Source organism: Mytilus galloprovincialis, chromosome 6 (genome assembly GCF_965363235.1).
Source record: "Mytilus galloprovincialis chromosome 6, xbMytGall1.hap1.1, whole genome shotgun sequence".
Taxonomy (NCBI): domain Eukaryota; kingdom Metazoa; phylum Mollusca; class Bivalvia; order Mytilida; family Mytilidae; genus Mytilus; species Mytilus galloprovincialis.
In genome coordinates this window covers 54,935,901-54,958,468 of record NC_134843.1, presented here as the reverse complement: position 1 = coordinate 54,958,468, position 22,568 = coordinate 54,935,901, and the positions used below count along the sequence as shown (strand labels likewise).

The 22,568-nt window shown below is 31.9% G+C and overlaps 1 protein-coding gene across 1 annotated transcript in view; it reads right to left on the bottom strand.

Annotated features, from left to right (window-relative positions):
- The window catches only part of LOC143079903 (uncharacterized), a 270,874-nt gene that overhangs the window by 127,433 nt on the left and 120,873 nt on the right, over positions 1-22,568 (bottom strand). The window contains exons 13-22 of the mRNA XM_076255530.1: positions 21,017-21,088; positions 20,554-20,625; positions 19,580-19,651; positions 16,330-16,401; positions 6,359-6,430; positions 5,604-5,675; positions 5,044-5,115; positions 4,268-4,339; positions 1,816-1,887; positions 1,145-1,216 (exon numbers count right to left, since the gene is read on the bottom strand). Coding sequence (XP_076111645.1) covers positions 1,145-1,216; positions 1,816-1,887; positions 4,268-4,339; positions 5,044-5,115; positions 5,604-5,675; positions 6,359-6,430; positions 16,330-16,401; positions 19,580-19,651; positions 20,554-20,625; positions 21,017-21,088 — 720 coding nt within the window. The remainder of the gene's footprint in view (positions 1-1,144; positions 1,217-1,815; positions 1,888-4,267; positions 4,340-5,043; positions 5,116-5,603; positions 5,676-6,358; positions 6,431-16,329; positions 16,402-19,579; positions 19,652-20,553; positions 20,626-21,016; positions 21,089-22,568) is intronic.

Genomic DNA, 22,568 nt, shown 5'->3' with positions numbered 1-22,568 from the left:
CCTGCCAAGGCTCCCGGTTTCTCAAATTGCAGTTCATCAGATTTTTGTGATTTTTTTTATCTTGATGTGTTTCATTCCAATCTATTTACAAGATTTATACATTTAAAAACTGCTACTGTTCTTGTCAAGTTTCGATCATTTATTTATTTTGTTAGTTGAAATGTATCAGGATTGTAACTAAATAGTTAGCATAATGATTTGAATTGAATAATTCATTTTTTTTTATAGGTAGGTGTTAACAGACAATTCATCAAACGAAAAACTTAGGTATGTCAGCACCTAATGTGTTTACCTTTCCTTTACATAACAGTAGTATATGGTCGTTTTCATTACTGATGTGCGAATGTTAATGTTAATAGCAGAATTGTGTAAAAATATAGAAAAGTATATACAAAGTAGAATCATATTTTTTTAATCGTATGTAATGTGCGTTTTATTCAGCGAACAATCTTGATTAACTCATAGAGACAAACATCAAATGTATCCTTGTTGTTTATGTGTTAATCTGTAAATTAAGTGTTATCTATACCATATTCTGTGTATTATTTTCGAAATTTTATCATAGAATCTTGAAACCTTTGTTTTCAAAGATTTAATAAAGTGGTATGAAAGACTAAGACTATTATGAGAAGGAAATACAAGTTAAACAAGTAGGTTATAATTACGTTCATATACAACTAACAGTAGATATATATACGAACCACGAATCTGTCAGGTAATAGCAATCAATTTTGGAGAAAAAAAACGCCATTTTGTCAGAAAACTGCAATAAGAGGACCTCAACCATGAAGGAACCAACACACATATAATTAAGTTAAGAACCTATACGTTATAAAACAAGTTGATTAATATCAAGGCGATACTCCAAATTCAAAAGAGAAACGAAGATGGCCGTGACAATACATTAAAAAACGATAAAAAGACAAAAAGACAATAAAACAATAACTGAAAAACTACATACTTAGCAACAAAAACATCACCAAAACTCTATTTTCCTAAAGGGTGAGCAGATAACCACATTACAATACATTGAAATCCTTTTTAGTTCAGCATTCTTCGAGGTGTAAGAATTTCTCTTATTTTTCATTTAACGTTAACATTAGCTTCAGTTGATATTAAGTAGCAAAATTTTAAATATACTTACAGGTATCGAAGGCGTGGTAGATTAACAAAAGCGAACTGTTTTATTGTAGATATGTCATTGTTGTGGAGATTCCTTAAAAGATGAAATATTCTTGAAATGCATTTGTCAGTCAGATAAAATTTAGTAAGCAAGGGTAATAGCTGACAGGTATACTGACATTGATGCAATATGTCAAACGTTTCTCTTTTGTAAGGAGGGGGGGGATAACAATGTCATAAATTGTTATGAATGAAGCGTTTCCCTGATTGAAAAGAGAGCCTCGATGGACAGGTGATATAAGTAGTTCTACTACTGCTATAACTAATCAGTCAACACTGGTTGTGAGTTCAAACCAAAAAAAAGATCTTCAAAGTGGCGTTGAAACATTAAAAATCAATCAATCAATCCTGATTGATCTTTTATTCATACTGATCTTCGCGGGATATACACTTTATAGTTGATAAACTAGACGTCATTGTTTTACTTCTAATAAATTTTAGAGCTTAATCCATATTATATGAAAATGGTGATGCCTCATGAACATTTTTTTTTAAATTCAGTGTGTAACAACATGAACCAGCTGACTTATTTCCGAGATTCATGCTACATTAAGTCTATGTCAATGGATGCAAAACTGGATGTTATCTTATGCATTTTATATTCAAAGGAGTCGAAATGGCTTCAATACTTACAGCTGATACAAATTTGTCATGTTGACGAACGTATTACTCTCTATAGCCTGTATCTTGTTGTCATAAATATTTCTGGAATATACAAATATTTGCAATATCAGTTTTCAGTGTTCAAATTCAATAAATCAACCAAGAAGAAATCTCAAAGGAGAAAACATCTGGCGCATCGATATATCTGTGCAAAAACCGATGGACTAAATCTTGTTTAATAGCTAGCTGAATCTTTCACTTGTTTAACAGTCGCATAGACTTCCATTATATTGACAACAATTTGTTAGAAAAACTTACAGACATAATAGGTATACAGAAGTCAACATTGTAATATAATCTTAATAACTATAAAAAAAAAGAAATAACCGTTTTATCAAAACGACAAAATATGGAATAAAACCAAATACATAAGCAAACTGAAAGACATCTACGACCTGGTTACAGAAATAATAAAAAAGATGAAATAGATAAAATCAATGGAAATACCAGAAGAGTGTTCAATGCAAAAAATATCAAAAATGTTGATGAAAAAGGCCGATTCCTGATTTATACATTAACATTTGAATTGCTGTACACTCAATCATTTAATAGACGATCATTTATAAATTAGAAGATATATTATGATTGCCAATGAGACAACTCTACACAAGAGATCAACACGACACAGAAATTGACAACTATAGGTAACCGTACGGCCTTCAAAAATGAACAAAGCCTATACCGCAAAGTCATGTGTTGGTTTGAATCAATACAAAGGTTTAATCAATATTAAATGAAAATGGCGATGCCTCATGAACTTGTTTCCTAACTTTGATAAGTGGACCTATTTTCTAAAAGGAGTAGGTCCGGTAAGGACCGATTCTGACCAAATATTTTGACCACTTTTCAAACACGTAAGTGTCTATTTCATTTGAATCAGTTAGTATATGTGAAAGATTTGAATTGATTAGGTCATTAAAAACCATCCAATTCAAGCTCAAATATGAAAAATCTACCAAATATGCCGAAAAATGTCACTTTTCATATGGTTTTTGTCAAAAATGAAAGTGGCCACATCCGTGTTCATCCTCAACCTTTATATATGTTATGTATTATCATAAAATACAACTTACATTTCAATATTAAGGATGAACACGAATGCGGCCACTTTCGTTTTACACGAAAACCGTCTAAAATTTAACTAAAATGCTAGAATTGTGAAGATTTCAGTAATGTAGCATGACTTTATGGTGCTGGTACCCGATATATGTGCATTGTATTGTCAAACACAGCCCATATTTATGTAGCAGAAGCATTATACTGTCCAATAAATAACTGAAAGTTTATATTTTAACAATTTTGTAAAACTGCTATATTTTGGGGCCAAAAAGGGGTCTTTCTGGACCTACTCCTTTATCTTCCAATTAGTCTGCGTTTATTTGAAGGCAAACTGGGTTTCACGTAATCCATTTTATGTGACAAAGTTACATACATATCGACATAACTTCGTACTTATATACGACACATTTGTCATGTTGACGAAAGTATTACTTTCTATAGTCTTATCTTGTTGTTATGAATATAACTGGAATAAATAAATGTATGCAATAGCAGTCATTTGTGTTCATATCTCATTAATCGAAGAAAAAGAAATCCAAAACAATTCAGTGCTGGTGCATCACCAGAATAAGTGTCTCAAGCAATAAGCCTGTTATGTGAATCCGCTGTGTAGAATACAAATCTGGCGACTATTCTGATATCTCACGACTTAAAAAACTTTGCAACCATGTCGTTAGTGTAGCAAACATATATCGTATATATATGTCATAAAACTGTTCCAATGATATTGATTAATGCTTAAAATTCAAACGAGGAACTAACATGGCCGGGAAAAACATAAAAAACGATAAAAATACATTGATTGATTGTTGGTTGCTTAACGTCCAGTGGAAAATATTTCATGCATATTCAGGACGAGAACAAGTTCACAATAAATACAATAGGTAGGTCTTGTCATAATAGAGGCCATTTGGGATGATGGTCGGGGAAATTTGGACTGCCACTGGAAAATGAGGGTATATTGGATAGGAACAGAAATTTTGCCTTGCAACAGGCCACCTACGGGCCCTCAAAGAGTTGTCCGGGCGTGACTGCAAACTAAATACATCCCGCACAGCCAAACGGACGCCCCACTTCGGCAAGCGTTTTACTGCCGGTCGGGAGAAGACCAAGTGACCATATTTCTATTCCCCAGTCACCCTTGGGGGCTGATAAAAATACAAATTACTCCACAAAATACTAAATGAAAAACTAGAGACTACGCAACAAGAACCTCACCAAATTAGTGAGCATGTAACAACATTAAATAACGTTAAAGACATTTAAAGAATTCTTAATAACAGTAATAATATTATGTTAGTTTTAATTATCACTGCTAGAACGTTTATCTTAGATAACATAGGAATATATAACATATACTTACAGGTAACGGAGGTTTGGTAAATTCATAAAAGCTGACTGTTTTATTTCAGATATTTCATTGCTGTAGAGTTGCCTTAAAGATAAAGTATTCTTAAAAGGCGACTTTCTGGCAATAAATTAAAGTCAAGTATACATATAAAATTTATTAGCTTCATAATTTGTCATTAACACGCAACTATTCTTCCAAATAAAACGCTGTAGATGACCTGTTTACAGAACTATAGAATATAGAACAGGCATGAAGAATGTAAAATCCAAAAATGTCATACAATTTGAGGAAGTACGTTTTTGTGTGGTATAATATTCAATTTTTGTGACCTTAAACTGTGGAGGAATTGTTTACACTTTATCATTGATAAACTATGTGGTAATGTGTGGCTCCTAATCAATATATTTTATTTTTTTAAATTATTTTGGTGTATTAGCGCCACTTGTTAGCACATTTAGGCTATGTCGTGGCGGCAAGTTTTTATTGGTTAAAGAAGCCGGAGAGACAGGAGAAAACCAAAGACCTTTGATAGGAGAAATGACAATCCTAGTTAATTAGGATAAGACTACTCGTCCACCGAGGCTCCTCTATTCAATATAAGTGTTCAATCAATATTGCATGATAATATACATCATAAACCTTTTTTCTTTTAATATAATGCAATGTTGAAAAACTTATTTTGATTTATTTCAAGATCCATCCTTAAAGCCCCTTTTAATAGGACGCTTAACTAGGTTTCATCAAATTCATTTTATTCCAATAAAAATAGAAATATTTTTATTACATACAGTTCATATATAGTTGTCATGTTGACGAACGTATTACTCTCTATAGACTGTATCTTGTTGTTATAAAGATATCTGGAATATGGAAACAATATTCAATAGCAATAAAATTATTATAGATTGCAAATTAAATAGATAGAACAAGTAGAACCAAAAAGTGTTTCTTTGGTTCTTATAACGTGAATCTGTACATTGAAAGACCCCGTCATTATGTTATTGTTCTATTATATGTCATTATGGTATAGTTCTATTATAAATTAGAAAATACTTTGAACGACAAACGACACAATTATTTTAATCGCGTAGGGGTATTAATCATTATGGATTCTTAAAAACTCTAAAGAACCTCTGGACAATTTCAAATCTCGGTCTATTTCAGAAATTAATTCTAACATACATTTTATTATTTAACCCTGTATGCCAACATTCCCCATGTGAAATTATAAAATTATTCATACGTTTATAATTTCTGTGAATAGCAATTTTCAAATTTAAAAGTTTTTCATCATTGTTTTTAACAGTTTAGATTCAAGTCAATAAAAATATTTATTAAATATACTTACAGAGCATAAAGCCTTGGTAGATTTGTAAATGCGAGCGGTTGTATTGTAGATATTTCATTGTTGTAGAGTCGCCTAAATGATAAAAAAAAGAAGGTAGTTCGATTATGTTTAACAGCTGTTATGTATACCGAGATGGATTCAACTCTTAATCCATATTTTGTCTTAAGAACACAGCCAGTCTTTTAAGTTTTGAAAGGAACATTAAATTAAATTACAAATATAAAAGATATACATGGCTAAAATCAAAAGCCAAAAATGTCGTATTCTTGTTGTTGAAAATAAGCTTTTTTATTTAGCATTTAAAGTGTTGGTCCAAGTCTTTTGAATTGCTGTCACTTTATCGGTGATTAACTTGTTGCTGATAGTTTAAATTAACACGAGAGTGAGATGAATGTTAAATAAAAATAATCTATAACCTTCTTATTACCATTCAATTTAAACAACTTGAATGATATAACTAGTTATAAAATTAAAAACAACACGTTTAATAATTTCTTGCGTCCGAGACGCTTTTCTGGATTTACCTTAATCAGAAACGCTCAAATCCAAACATTTGAAATCCGAAGATGTATATGTACCAAAACCGTTGAAGAGCTATATGTAAAAAAATAACTAAAATAAATAGCCAAATTCATTTACGGCCAACTTTGCCTATAAGATTCCATCTCACATTTAGTCTACGTTAATTGGACGCCGATTTAGATTTAATAAAATGCATAAAAGTAAACAAAAAACGAAGTGACTTCGTTACTTACAGATAATGCAAATTTGTCATGTTGACGAACGTATTACTCTCTATAGATTGTATCTTGTTGTAATTAAGATATCTGGAATATATATTTAGATATGTGCAGTAGCATATTCAAAGTTGAAATTTCATATATCGAACAAGAATTAATCAAAAAGCACCAACTGCTATGTGAATCCACATTAAGTCAAAATGTAATATTCAAGAGTATAATACAAACGATAAAATAACCGATCTGACGATATTTCTGAAAGCTAGGGACCTAAAACTTAAAACCGCTAGACACACATTGTATCGGTCCAATGTGTGATTGTGACCACCAAGTTGTGACTGCTAGTTATGTAATGTTGATTTTCAGTCGTTATTTCGACCACTAATTAAAACATTATAATATACCGAATTTATGAAGTGCTTTTTGAATAAAAGAAGAAGCAAGTTTTATCGTGTTAGAAGTGATGTTCGTCTCTTTTGAAATTGTTTGTGTAATCACTGCATGTTAAAGTATGACTGTGAATGACATTTTGTTAATCACTGAATGTCAATGAAGTTTTGTTAATCACTGAATGTCAATGTTGAATGTGAATGACGTTTTGTTAATCACGGAATGTCAATGTTGACTGTGAATGACGTTTTGTTAATCACGGAATGTCAATGTTGACTGTGGATGACATTTTGTTAATCACTGAATGTCAATGTTGATTGTGAATGACGTTTTGTTAATCACTGAATGTCAATGTTGACTGTGGATGACATTTTGTAAGTGCCTTCTCCTTTAGTTATAATTATCATTATATGAATATTTCTAAAAGATCATATAGACTCAGACTTTAGTGTTGTGTCTACTTTTACTGAACTAGTAAATGTTTTGTTTAGGGAGCAGGCGAATCCTGCCTCTAGGTATGGGATTTCCTCGCTGTGTTAAAGATCATTTGATAACCTTTGGCTGTTTTCTGATATTCGGTCGGGTTGTTGTCTCTAATACACTTTCACAATTTCCATGTTCAATATTCATGATTTTATCTACTAGTGTACTATTTTATAGATATTATTTAAGTGACATTATGGATGTAAAGCGATACCAACTCTACTGTTTTCTATATTTTTTGTGAACAAGCATTACCAAATAGTCATTTAGAATTGTTTTGTGTTCGAAAACATTAAACATTGCTTACAGGAGTGTTTTGATAGATATAAGAAGATGTGGTGTGGGTGCCAATGAGACAAATCTCCATCCAAATAACAATTAATAAAAGTAAACCATTATAGGTCAATGTACGGTCTTCAACACAGAGCCTTGGCTCACACCGAACAACAAGGTACAAAGGGCTATAAGGGACCAAAATAACTAGTGTAGAACCATTCAAACGGGAAAAACCAACGGTATAATCTATATAAGAAAACGAGAAACGAGAAACACGTATAAATTACATAAACAAACGACAACAACTGTACATCAGATTCCTGACTTATGACAGGTGCAAACATTTGCAGCGAGATTAAACGTTTTAATGGTACCAAACCTTCTCCCTTTTTCTGAAACAATAGCATAACATCACAACATAGAAAAACACACGATAAAATATCAATTGACAGGCTTAACTCAATAAAAAAACGTATATAAACACAATATAAACGAATAAATTTGATCTGCGATATCTGAATGCAAATGCACAGTTAATCAAATACTGTAAATTCAAATATTATTGCGTGCTTTTGTTATTGCGATTTTGTCATTTTAGACATAAATGCGATTTTAATTTTTACGATTTTGAAAAAGAATTCTATTAAGTTCATATAATATATTTCAAAATGCGAGTTTAAATTATTGCGTTTACAACCCTGTCGCATTATTCGCAATAATAAAAACCTTACATTAATTTCTGAATTTACAGTATTACGGAAAAACATTCAAGGCAAAAAAGTGAACAAACTATTCCAAACAAAGCACTAGCAAGCATTACTGCGAAATATTTAACCCTTTGAAAATAATCAATTTTGAAAAAAAAACGGTTTTGATAATACAGGTAAATCTTGAAGTTTATACAAATGTAGTACGAAGAATGACATGTATATAAGAAAACCTTATGGCAACCTAACAAAACCCCACAGAGATGAGATATGAATATCAATAAAACAACCATCAAAGAGGAGTGAAATATACAAGAGGGACATTTATACACATAGATCGAAAATAAACCCGATAAGTAGTCTAATTCGGTAGGTGACATTCGTGAAAAGGAAACGAGATTGTAGTCACGACATATTTTATGTTACTACGTTTTTTATTGAGTTAAGCCATTCCAATTGATTTTTTATAGTGTGTCTTTCTATGTTGTGATCTTAAACTACTGTTTCAGATAAGGGAGAAGGTTTGGTATCATTAAAACTGTCTATATCACTGCATCAGGACTCTAATGTTCAGTAGTTGTCGTTTGCTTATGTGGTTCATGAGTGTTTTTTGTTTCTCAGTTTTAATATAGATTAAACTGTTGATTTTCCCGTTTGAATGGTTTTACACTAGTAATTCTCTTGGGTCCTTAATAGATTGCTGTTCGGTGTGAGCCAATGCTCCGTGTTGAAGACCGTACTTTAACCTATAATTGTTTACTTTTTAAATTGTGACTTGGATGGAGAGTTGTCTCATTGGCACTCATACCACTTCTTTCTATGTCTATTTACTGTGAAAGCACCTTAATCCGTGGGTACCAATTTTCGTTGTTTGAGAAAATAGCATCAATAATTGAAACCAATAGAATCAACTATTACAAATTGTCTTGACTGAAGGAAATTGCAAAGTAAAGCATTTAGAATATTGCATCCGCATAAATCGTTGTGATGATTCTAATGAACCCGAGATAGAGTGATCAATATATGGGAGACAATCAAAAGTGTAAATTAGGCCATACACATTTCAAAGAAACAGTAACATAAACAAATGCTATAAATTTATTTTGTGGGGATGTACAAGTACCTGGTCCACGTGCACTTGTATTTTTGTCAATCTGATGAATTATGCCTTTTTCAACTGATTTTTATAGTTCGTTCTTATGTAAGGAAATCATGATAGAAATACAATCCCGCTAATATCGTATCAATTGGGAGATATATACTCCGTTTACAGGGGCTGCTGGAATGTTGCTACATAGAAATAGAGTGTTCAATTGGGAAGCTTAATTAAATCCTCTCTTTTTCGTAAAGTTTTGTTTTAACGGACCCCCTTGTCAATTTCTAGATGTAAGTCAAGATATGAAGACAGTATCTCTTGTACACTTTATTGCTAGTTCGATTTGATAGATTCGTTCAACAAAATCACCATTTTTTGTATTATCTGGAAACATCATCTATATAGTGGTGAGTAAAGTAAAAGGATATTACTAACTTCTTTTCATTCTTTCCAAAATGGTCTGTGTTTGAAGTCAGCCTCAAAATAAAGAAACAAGTCAGCAAGAACCATAGTTCAAATAAAGAAGATTTAAGCAATTATAAGCAGCAGTACGATCTTCAACAACGAGAAATACCCATTATCTAAGTCGACTCTTTTCATTACTGACATAAAATATATGAAACAATTCAATTGAAAAACTTAACGGCCTTATTAAAAACAAAAATATAATAACGTTAAACAAATAAGAAATATAAAAAAGATGATATGGTACTATTGCCAATGAGACAACTCTCCACAAGAGACCAATTGACACAGAAGTTAACAACTATAGATCAACGTACGGCCTGCAACAATGAGCAAATCCCATACCGCATAGTCAGCTATAAAAGGCCAATGGATTTATTGTAAAGACGTCATAAACAGTCAGAGAAAAACACGAGCTTGTGCATTGCCAAGATACAGGTACCAACAGATTGTAGATACCTGAATCTGTATATGTATGTAACAATAATATTTAATTTGCTTTTTCAATTTGCTGATAACAAAATAAATACTAATATCAATAAAAACAATATTCAAATTATAGTGTTGAATTGGTAAACTTTTAGAATAAGTTTATTTAAAGGATTGATACATTGAACAGGATCGTTTCTAAACTGACTGGAACGGTAAACAAAATTTCAGTAAAAATGAAGATGAGCTCGCCCGTTTGAAATAAGTTGTCTACAGGAACAAAAAAACTTCAAAACCAAATCTTTATATTTATGGAAGAATTAAGCAAAGGTTTAAAGTAATTTGTTATAATGAACTCCCTGGTTTATCAATATACCAGTAATACATAAATTACGTTCATTCAACTCCAAAACGTCACAATAGACACGGTCATAGCTATCTAGTTGTGAAACATAAATACCATAAGATTGTGTCAAAGGAACATCACCATTCTCAAGGGAAACATTAGCAATAGGGAACGATAAAGTGTCCCTCTTGTCGTAAATTTTAGTGTGGAGTTTCCCGTGTTAAACCGAAATATCTAAATCTAGGAAAGGACAATTATTACAGTTTAAATTTGATTAATCCTTTGGGTAAAATGTCTGCAGTACATTTATAAAATTTAAATCTATTATTTATTTAAAGAAAAATATCATCAAAATTTTTGAATTCATCAATTAAATGTTGTTAAGACAGGTCTTTACTGAGTTTGGTCATAAACTGTATATCATAGTAAACAGTAACAAGTCTGCTATTAAATGGGCGCAAATAGTGCCCATTATAATACCTACAACGTGTCGATAAACTTTGTTGCCGATACGTACATAAATATTACCAAAAAGCAATTTAACAGTTTCTATCATTTCATCACACCTCTAGTAAGAATATCTAGCATATATACCTTTCTCATTAGGGGAGAAGACTTTAAATGAATTGCAGCATTCATATTTACCAAACGACTATTCATATAAATAGGAAAACTTTTGTTTGATAAGCTTGTGTGGAAGTGCAGTGTAAAAAGTAGAAAAGTCCAAACTGTCAACAGAATCAAAAGGACCATTAAAAACACATAATTTATCTAGATCATCTAAAGATTTTTTACACTCCTAAAAAAATTAAAACTTTATTTATATATTTTATCACAACAATTTATGATAAGTTCTTTGGTAGTAGTTGAGGAACTTTTTTACGCACTGAAAGATTAGTTTTTGAACACACAGAGATGAAATGATATTTTATGTGTAGTTTAGGAAACCAATACATAGTAGGGACCTTCAAATATTTAGAACAAGCATTAAGCTGTGATGAGGTTATGACGTTTCTTTTCTATATGACTCTCTCCGGAGCGCACTGACTTGAATGTTGATAAATTTAAATGGTATTCGTATGAACGTCCGTGTAGTATTTACGGCATAACACCACCATATTGATGACTGCTTTGTCAGCCGATGTTCTATAGCCATTCTTCCCCATGCCAAATTTTCCGGGGGGCACTGGATTGATCCAACTTCCCCACGGCAAAATTGGTATGATCCAAATTTTTCCCCTCAGCGTGATGGCGTGTTAACAAGGATCCGACCAATTTCACCCCTACTAGCACGAGAAACTTAATTCCCCCTTGTAATTTTATAACGTCGGCGATGTCAGACTGGTTGTTATTTAATAACGAAATAATGACGAACGATTTTGTTTTATTTATGAGACAATGCTACAGTTCATATAAAAAAGCACACAGAGACAGATATAAACTGCAAAAACATGTCTATTCAGTTTTTCAACCGGAGATATATAACATAAGAATATTTAATTTTGAATTTTTACTTGCATCATTGAAGTACAAGTCTCCTCGTTATACTAGCCTATTGTCAGAAAAAACTAAACATGCAACTGTTTGGCATTTCAAAGCATGAGGGTATTAGTATGTAGTATACACCTACATGTAGTAGGTTGTCAGGTCAAAAAAATGCATGGCGTTCATTATCACTGGACTAGTATATATTTGTTAAGGGGCCAGCTGAAGGACGCCTCCGGGTGCGGGAATTTCTCGCTACATTGAAGACCTGTTGTTGACCCTCTGCTGTTGTTTTTTATTTGTTCGGGTTGTTGTCTCTTTGACACATTCCCCATTTCCATTCTCAATTGTATGTAAATGGCAATATGTTGAAGTTTTGGACGATCAGACAAAACAACACAAAAAAAGCAATAACAGACGGGTAAGAAAAAAGACGGACTGATGGCAATGTAAGCACAGTTTGGTAGATATTTATCCCGTCTGGTAGGGCAGACATGAAGACAGATGGATAAACACTTACTCAGACTGGTGGATATTTTTTCAGACTGTTGGAAAAGTACGCTGACTGGTAAACATGTAAACAGACTATTTAACACGGAGAAGAACTTGTTGACATGTAGACAGAACAGTAGTCACAAAGACGGATTGGTGAATATGAAATCAGACTATTAAACATGAAGAAACACCAATGAATACATAGACAGACCGTTGGAAATTTAGACGGACTAGTGGACATAGAAAAGGTAGACAGACTTGGGGACACATAGCCAGACTTTGGAGAATGTAGACAAACTAGGGGACTTTTAGATAGACTGGTGAAAATAAAGACAGACTAGTGGACACATAGACAATCTGACATTTAAATGTAAATTAACAATAAATATTTGTACCATAAAACACAGACCGCTTTGTAAATTCTTAAAGTTTATAGGCGTATTATGTACTCCTTCATTTATTTCTGAATTTGTTTTAAAATGTAATATTCTATTACCTACAACATTCATTCATTTATTCACATAAAAATCAAGTTATTTTTAATCAGATGTTTCCCGTTTACACAACTTTTTACAAAAACCGGAAAGAGTGTCTTTCTGTGACCTGGCGATACTCTTTTAATCTAGTTTTAAATGAAAAACGATATTTTGTTCCTTTTTCAAAAGGATTTTAACCTCTCTGTCCTGGACGATATTGAGATTTCTCGTAATAGCATGGCTTACTTCGACGAATTTCAAGTTAAAGGAAAAATATTTTCTACGTTGACGTCTAATGTTACCGAAAAATAATTACAAAATAAACTTTTGCTTGTTTTTTTGTATGCGTACGAAATATAGGTGTTTCTGTGTTATCAAAATAAGGCGGTATAAATTTTTGAACGGTTAAAATCAGTTCCTATAGTCGATAAGTTGATAAAATCAATACCTATGTTAATATACTAGTTTTAAAGAAAGTGCCGTTTATGATCTTGATTTTTGTCGATACGCGGGAAAAGCCTATGGTGGAAAAAAAGCTGTAATTATACGGAAATATTCATACAGCTACCTGGCTGTTGTCACCCTTGAAAATATCATGTAATTTACTAATTGGTACTATACCCAGTTTACATTATATTTGATGCCTACCGTTGTTTTTAGATATAGATACATGTAGGATATTACCAAGTGTATACTTTATACGATGTTTAATTCGTTGATTTTAATTGATACGTTTGCCATGTGACCTGCATGTATTACTTCGTTGTCTTTTATCCATAATATTATATCAAAAGAAATAGTTGTAGATATGTGCCCTTGTCCAAGAATATTGTCATTTAGACCCAGGTGATAAGCTCTCTGAAGTCGTTTAATCCATGAAAGTTTGAAAATTTTATGGGAATCTTCAAATTGTTTATGCGACTGTCCCTTTTTTTTTAGGGGGGGGTCGTTTCGAATGGTTATAATTTATAAAGGAGTAGGTCCGGTAAGGGCCGATTTTAGACTCAAATTTCAGGTTTATCTGATGAAAGCTGTCGGCCAATTTTTTAAACACCTAAGTGTCTGCTTTAGAGTATCCAATTAGTTCATGTGAAAGATTTGGACTAATTTAGTGATAGAAGACGCTCAAACTCAAGCTTTGATCATATTAAAAATCTATCAAATATGTTTTAAAAGGTCACTTTTCAGATGTTTTTTTTTTTTGTCAAAAATGAAAGTAGCCGCATTCGTGTTCATCCTCAACCTTTATATATGTTATGTGGTATCATCAAATACAACTTACATTTAAATATTAAGAATGAACACGAATGCGGCCACTGCCATTAAAGACGAAAATCATATAAAATTTAACTAAAATGCTAAATTTGTGAAGATTTAAGTAATTAAGCATAACTTAAAGATGCTAGCACCCGATACATGTGCGTCGTCTTGTCAAAAACAGCCCATATTTATGTAACAGAGGTATTCTTCTTTCCAATAAACAGCTTAAAGATTACATTTAAAAAATGTTGTAAAACTACTATATTTTGGGGCCAAAAAGGGATCTCTTACTGGACCTACTACTTTAATGTTGAGGATTTGTTTACCTAAATGTTGGTATATTCTATTGACTTTTTTAATTTTGAGGTTTTAAAAAACGCCTGTCCTGTTTGACCTACATATTGTATAGTTACCTCACTTTGGCTTTGCTCATGTAACCAGATAATGAGGTTTTGAGTTTTTATGTAATGTCACAGGAAAAGGAAAGCCAAAAAGGCTACCCCGTTCACTGTTTACCTCACAGTATTATCGGAAGATAATCAAGATGTGATTAGTCCTTTTCTGGCATTGTACGGGAATATATGTGAATATCAACCTGCATTTTTTTTATAATCTGTATGCAGCATTGCGACCTTTAACTCAATTATAAAAAATGCTAAATTTAAAAGGGGAATTAACATTTGGAATAAGGTTTTTGTAGCACGTGAAAGTTCTTGTATTGCTTTTTCGTAAAATCATGATTAAATAAAGGGTTACGAGAAATTAAATGAGGCAGAAAGTCATAACATTGAATAAGACTTACAATAACGGAATACATAAACAGGTTATACAACAGTCGAATAACTCTTATAAAAACTATATTGAACATCCCGACAGAATGATGTTTATAGTAAAACAAGACAGACATGTTGTTATAATATTCAACTATCACATTTATTAAGTTGGCCTGATTTGATTTGTGCGGCTTAATGATGTTTACCTTATATTGTGCACAAAATATATAAATTGTGTTACAGCTATGCAGTTTATATATCAATGGAATAATAACAGGTACTCATGGAATGATTTGAACTTTCTATCTCACTTCCATAAAGATTTCAGAATGATCATAACAAAAAAAGGCTAATTTAAATATCTACAGTTATCTAGAATTTCCAGTGTCAAGTATATGTATGCAGATATAAAATAGACTTGGATATGTAGATATAAACATTCTAAGCAGTTGGATTGACACTTTTGTTATTTACAAACTACATCATACTAGATTGTGACCTATTGGACGTAATATTCTCTGTTGATTCCGAGACGATTTCCGGATAAAGAAAATGATAAAAGATGTTTTGACAGTTAAGTTGACATTATTATTTGTTTGATACTTCTTGTAAAATTGTATATGATAAATCTTGTTAAATGTTATTATTGAGTTATGTCTTTTGTTGGCTACAAATGAAATTCAATTTTCTGTTCTAAACGGAAATAACAAACATTGGTCCAAGAAAAAACAGTTATATCGTAGTAGATTTATCTATGACAGAAAACAACAAACGATATAAGAACTCTTAGTAAACCTATAGAGTAGGAAAATAATACAGTAAAAAAAATACAACATTAACACAATGCAATATGTGGGCAGCTCTCTCACAAGCAAAACACCCTGACTGTAAGGGCATAGACACGGGGACACATTCTACTGCATCCACAAAGCAGTCTCCATAAGAGACAAAGTGACATAGCATTTAACAACTGTAGATCACCGTACGGTCAACAAAATGAGTAAACTTTAATGACTAGAACAGATGAAGCTTTAACAGATCCATACACTATTATACGCAAGGATTTATATCATTTATTATCTTTGAATGATTGTTTGAAATGTAACGTCACAAAATCGGTTATGGTAAAATGCACAATTAGGAAAAACTATTCTGTAAAGTTGACGGAACGGGTAATAAAGAAAACAACATACATGTATACGTTTTTGTATAGCGCTATTCAAATTTGAAGGTTTTCGTCCTTTTTTTTTTATCTATCAGTGCAATAATTATCAGCTTTTATAGCACGATTTAAGATATACTTACAGGTAATATAGCCTTGGTAGATTCATAAAAGCTGATTGTTTAATTGTAGATATTTCATTGCTGTAGAGACTCCTTGAAAAATATAGAATCAGTTATGCTTAAAAGGCGCCTGTCAGAGCTATACGTTAAAGTAAGTATATTTGTAGGACTCTAAAGTGCGATGGGACTCTAAAGTGCGATGGCCACGCTAAAGTGCGATGGTCTACGCTAAAGTACGATGGTGTCGCACGCTAAAGTGCGATGGTTGTTTGTTCGCTAAAGTAAGATGGTATATCACGCTAAAGTGCGATGTACCAAATGGTAAGGTTCGAGGGCTTTATAAAAAAAAACAACGTTAAAGAACACGCAATGCAACAATGGCCCTTTTGTATTATCTAGTATTATAAGGTATATACCAAAGATTTGAAAGGCAGTACAACTTAACAGTAGCCTTAAGTGAATAATTTTCAAAGACCGACCACGTAATAATTGCTAAAAAGGTAATTTAGGTGTCACATAATACTATATATTGCTTGTAAATGATTTTTTGACAACTCGTGCGTATTAAATATTGTTATAATTGGTGTAGCTTGCCGTACACAGTCTATCGCTTATGGGTACACCTTCCCTTACAAATCGTCCTTTTTAAGTTAAGGTACCACAATACAAAGATTTGTTCACTCCCAATCAGACAACTTTAAACTGATGTAATTCATTTAATGCTTCTTTATATATTATAAATGAGGTACCAAAAAGAAAGAAGAAAGATTCATCTTTCAAATTGTGATAATTTCATTATGACATAATTATTACATAATTAATTATTATGTAATAAGTTGCTATATTGTGATGTCCACACTTGAATGAATTTAGCATCTTTGTTCTTCATATCATCCCAAAATATTTAATAGATTCTTGTACAACACAGCTTGACCTCCAAAACTGTGTCTCAGATTTCCAAAAACATCAATAGAGCAAATTATATACCCAATTGAATTTAGTGGTCTCTTATGAATTATTGTTGCAAATTTCATTGTAGATTTATGAGAGAATGAAATACAATAGGAAAAATCGTAGAAACAGTTTTGGAGGTCAAACTGTGTTGTGCGAGAATCTATAAAATATTTTGGGATGCTATGAATAACAAAGAAGCTAAATTCATTCAAGTATGGACATCACAATATGGCAACTAATTACATAACAATTAATTATGTAATGATTATGTCATAATGAAATTATCACAATTTGGAAGATTAATCCTTCTTCTTTCTTTTGGTGCCTCATTCATAAAATTTAAAGAAAGATGAGTGGAATTACATCAGTTTAAAGATGTCTGGTTGGGAATGAAAAATCTTTGTATTGTGCTACCTTAAAAGATACAAAATTCGATTATTGTCGGAATATGTAACATTTATTTGTTTAATTTAAATGAGAGAAATAAAAGGCGATGTTTTCCGAGCTTAATTTTCTTCCTTTTTTGTAGCAACTACACATCCATGATAATGTTATATTTTCAGGCAATGTACAAACTAATGTTTTAGCCGATCAGTTATAAAAATAACTTACGCATGCAAATATAAACCTTTATATTGTACACGTTACTTTTCAATAAAAGCGACATTTTAAAGGGAACCGCAAAATAAACTGCAACATAAACGATGATTCAAATGTATCCGTTCGCTTCCAATAAAAGCAGGATACATGATATATATGCGAATACTGCTTGTATCTATTAGGCCTATAGTAAAACAATCGACTGCAGCAGGTTACAAGTTCTTCTTCCAGCTACCGAAATAAAACACATTTTCTTTAGCCGACAAAGCACGGTTAGATTTAAATTATCTAAGTTATTGGTTGAAAAGTTTTTAATGAAATATTTGTAATTTGTTTACCGGCGTGTTCATTTTAGGATTGTATAAACGACTGTTAACGTCATGATCAAACTACGTTTATAACGTCTATACTTTCGCGGACCATCGGACTTTAGCGTATGGAAGAATCGCACTTTAGCGTAGACCATCGCACTTTAGCGTGACCATCGTACTTTAGCGTCCCCATCGCACTTTAGAGTCCTACATGTACATATTTAACAAGTTTCAAAGAGGGGCGAGATACCAGAGGGACATTCAAATTCATAAGTCTAAAATAAACGGCAGCTCCAAGGCTAAAAAGGATAAGACAAACAGACAAACAATAGTACACAAAACACAACATTAAAAAGACGGAATAATAAGAATCTAAGGGTGATATCAAGTGTCCTGGAAAGGTAGGCAGATCCTGCTCCACAAGTTGCGTGTAGCTCATGTAAAAACAAACCCAGTAATAACTCTAATTCGGTATGATCCATTCGAGAAAAGGGGAATTGATTACAGATACGATATAAGGAACATATTCTTCATCATCTGTGAAACAAATATTCCATAACGACCAACCTACTCGTGATAGCGTACGTAAACTCTACATAGGATTGGTTTCAATTTAATCGCATGTATCGCTCAGTTAGATAGCTTTCTTGTGTACCTTGATAACGGAAATGCTGATAGAAAATACATTAACTGGAATATATTATCAACTGGGATGTATTCTGTAAACCAACTTATTGTCACAAATTCTTAATTTTGTATTTTTAAGACTTACTAGCTATTTTGCCGAGATTTATTTTTGCGATTTTCTAATTTACGTTATATTGGTAAATGAGGAAGTAAAGACCTAAGAATTACATTCGGAATGCTTTTCTCCTCGCAAGAGAGGCAAAAATTAGTTGGTTAACTGACTTTGTATGCAGGCGCTACGGAAATATTGCTACATAGATATGTACTGATCACAATTGTGAAGCTAAATTCGTCTCTTTCATAGTAAAGTTTTGTGATCAACTGACACACATTGTCAATTTTAAGGCGTTAGTCAATATATGAGAATTTGCAAAACTTTAAGGAATTTTTAGTCCTAAATGCTCTTTAACTTTTTTGGCCTTTTTAATATTTTTGTGTTTTGAGTTTCACTGATGAGTCTTTTGTAAACGAAACGCCCGTTTGGTGCAAATATCAAATTTCAATCTGGGTATAATTGAGTTTATCTAAAACAGTTAATTAATATTATATTGAAATGGCGATGCCTCACAAATATGTTTTTTTTTGCTAAAGTCAGTGTTAAACACACTTAATTCCAAGAATCATATGCATCTTACATTAATACTTAGTAATTGACGCCAAACTTGGTTTCATCGAATGCGTTTTAAACTCGACGAAATCAACATGGCTTTGTTACTTACAATTCATACAAATTTGTCATGTTGACGAATGTATTACTCTCTATAGCCTGTATCTTGTTGTTATAAAGGCGTCTGGAATATATAAATGTATGCAATAGCAGTTATCGATGTTTATCTCTTATAAATCGGCACACATTACCAAGAAGAAATATAAAAGGAGCAAAATATGGTTATTCGACATAGCAATCGTCTTTTGTAATGCACGCACATCCTGCTATATGAATACAGATTTGATCAAAATTCTTCATTTTTCATGGTGACATAATCGGTAAACAGGTATGAAGACCCTTCGGACAAATACATATAACTGCAAAATAATGTTGTGTCGGTCCGATTGATGATTGTGACCATATTCGATACAATCAATATATTAAGTGCAAATGGATGAAACGTATCTAGTTTTATCGTGTTAATAAGAATTTTTGTCACTTTTGAAAGCATGTGTATTGTTCATTGTTGTTACCGAGCTGACTCTGAAAGTCTTTTTCGTTTCCCCATTTCTTATATGTCTTTACCATATTAAGACATCGCTAAGACCAAAAAGATTCTGATGAATCTAGTAATAATATATGTCGTGAACTATTGTGAATTTAAAGCCAGTTGACCAATAACGTTTCCAATATTATGTTATTGTGTTATGCGAACAAACATATTATGCGTGATTGAACATATGTATTTCGATCGAGGATATTCTACATAGCTTGTAAAAGTGTCTACGACTTTATTGATAAAAAATCTTAACACATGATTTTTCGTACCTGAATGCTCTTTTCTTCATTTTTTTTCAAATGTAAATATAATTTTAAAACAGTACATAAAAAGGAAATAGTATTGATTGTTATCAGGTTAATATATTGCATATTCGAAAATAGTATTTAAAAAAACAACAGAAAAGGAGTGATTTATAATTAATTGAATGTGTGAAATTTACACAGATCAGTTAAGTAAACAATGTTTCAAAAATATATACTTACAGATATTGAAGGGTTGGTAGATTTGTAAACGCTTGTTGTTTGATTGTAGATATTTCATTATTGTAGAGAAACCTTGAAAGATAAATTATTCTTGAAAGGTGCCTGTCAGACAAATAATCTAAAATAAATATATCTAACATCTGTCAATTATACAGACACTGATGCAATATATTAGCCTAATCAATTTCCAAATGAAAACAACTAGTCTAACGATTTGTGTAAAGAAACAGGCTATAGACGGCCAGTTTATAGAACTACAAAAATAGAGAAAATCCATTTAGAACGTCAAATCCGCAAAAGCGCTGATTTGTTGCCTTGAATCAATATGAGAGTTCTATAAATATCATAAGGAAAAAAACAATTTTAAATATTTTCTACACTTAGTAAACGCTAATTGGACGCCGAACTTGGTTTCATCGAATGCATTTTAGAAAAAAAAGATCTAAATGACGTCGTTACTTACAGATGATACAAACTTGTCATGTTGACGAACGTATCACTCTCTATAGCCTGTATCTTGTTGTCATAAAGATATCTGGAATATATAAATATATATAATAGCAGTTGTTGGTGTTTAAATCTCATAAATTGACCAAGAGGAAATCTAAAAGGAAAAAATCTGGTGCATCAACAGAGTAAGTTTCTCGTGCAATACCCCAATTCCTCGCTTTAAATAAACCACAGACAGTTAAGTTACGTTTTATATTCTCGAATATGCAACAGTAGGTAGATTTACCGAATTGATGACTATTCTGACTCCGACCTTAAACTGTGAAACCAATTTCGAATCGGTCCATTTGGGGATTATGACCACAAAGTAGCGATCGCTTTATTATTTAGTTTTGATTTCAGTCGTTATTCCGACAACCAATTATTTAACAGTCATTATATAGCATAGACAATAAACACAATACCATCCTTAGGAAATAACGTTTTATTATCACTACAAACTCCTCAGAGTCTGAATTGACCAGTTTTTGTGCTCGACCAGTAAAATCGAGCACACATTTTACTCGACTAGTCTCGACATTGTCTCGACTGTACTTAACTGTACTTAAGTGTACTCGACTAGGTCTCGACTAGGTCTCGACTTTACTTAATTAGTCTGATTCAGTACTTGATGATCTTTGTGTAGTCTGAAATGGTCTTGACCAAGGCTCGACCTGTCTCGACCTGTCTTGACTAGTCTCGACCTGTCTCGACTAGTCTCGACTCAGTCTCAACCAGTCTCGACCTGTCTCGACTAGTCTTGACCTTCAAATTTAGTTTTGACTGGTGTAAATCAGCCCATCTAACTAAATTAAATATTGATCTTAAAAAATTCAAGCTTATTAGGTAGTTTGATTTATTACTGTGAAATGAAAGAATTTAATTTTACAATATGTAAAAAAAAAATTATTATATAAAAATTCAGATAGGCATCTTTAATTTTTTTTATAACTTTTTCAAATCAACTTGGATTTTCATCAAACTATGCAGATATCTTAGATATATATCAAGCTTACTGAATCCCATTTCATTTAGTTTTTTGTTGTATTGCTGTAAAATTTAAGAATTAAAGTAATCTTGGTAAAAAAAGCTAGGATTTGCTATTCAGACAAAACAGAGATAGTACACTTTAATTTTTTTAATAACTTTTTCAAATCAACTTGGATTAGCATCAAACTATGCAGATATCTTAGATATATATCAAGCTTACTGAATCCCGTTTCATTTAGTTTTTTGTTGTATTGTTGTAAAATTTAAGAATTAAAGTAATCTTGGTATAAAAAGCTAGGATTTGCAATTCGGACAAAATAGAGATAGTACACTTTAATTTTTTTAATAACTTTTTCAAATCAACTTGGATTTGCATCAAACTATGCAGCTACCTTACATATATATCAAGCTTACCGAATCCCATTTCATTTAGTTTTTTGTTGCATTGCTGTAAAATTTAAGAATTAAAGTAATCTTGGTAAAAAAAGCTAGGATTTGCAATTCGGACAAAATAGAGATAGTGCACTTTAATTTTT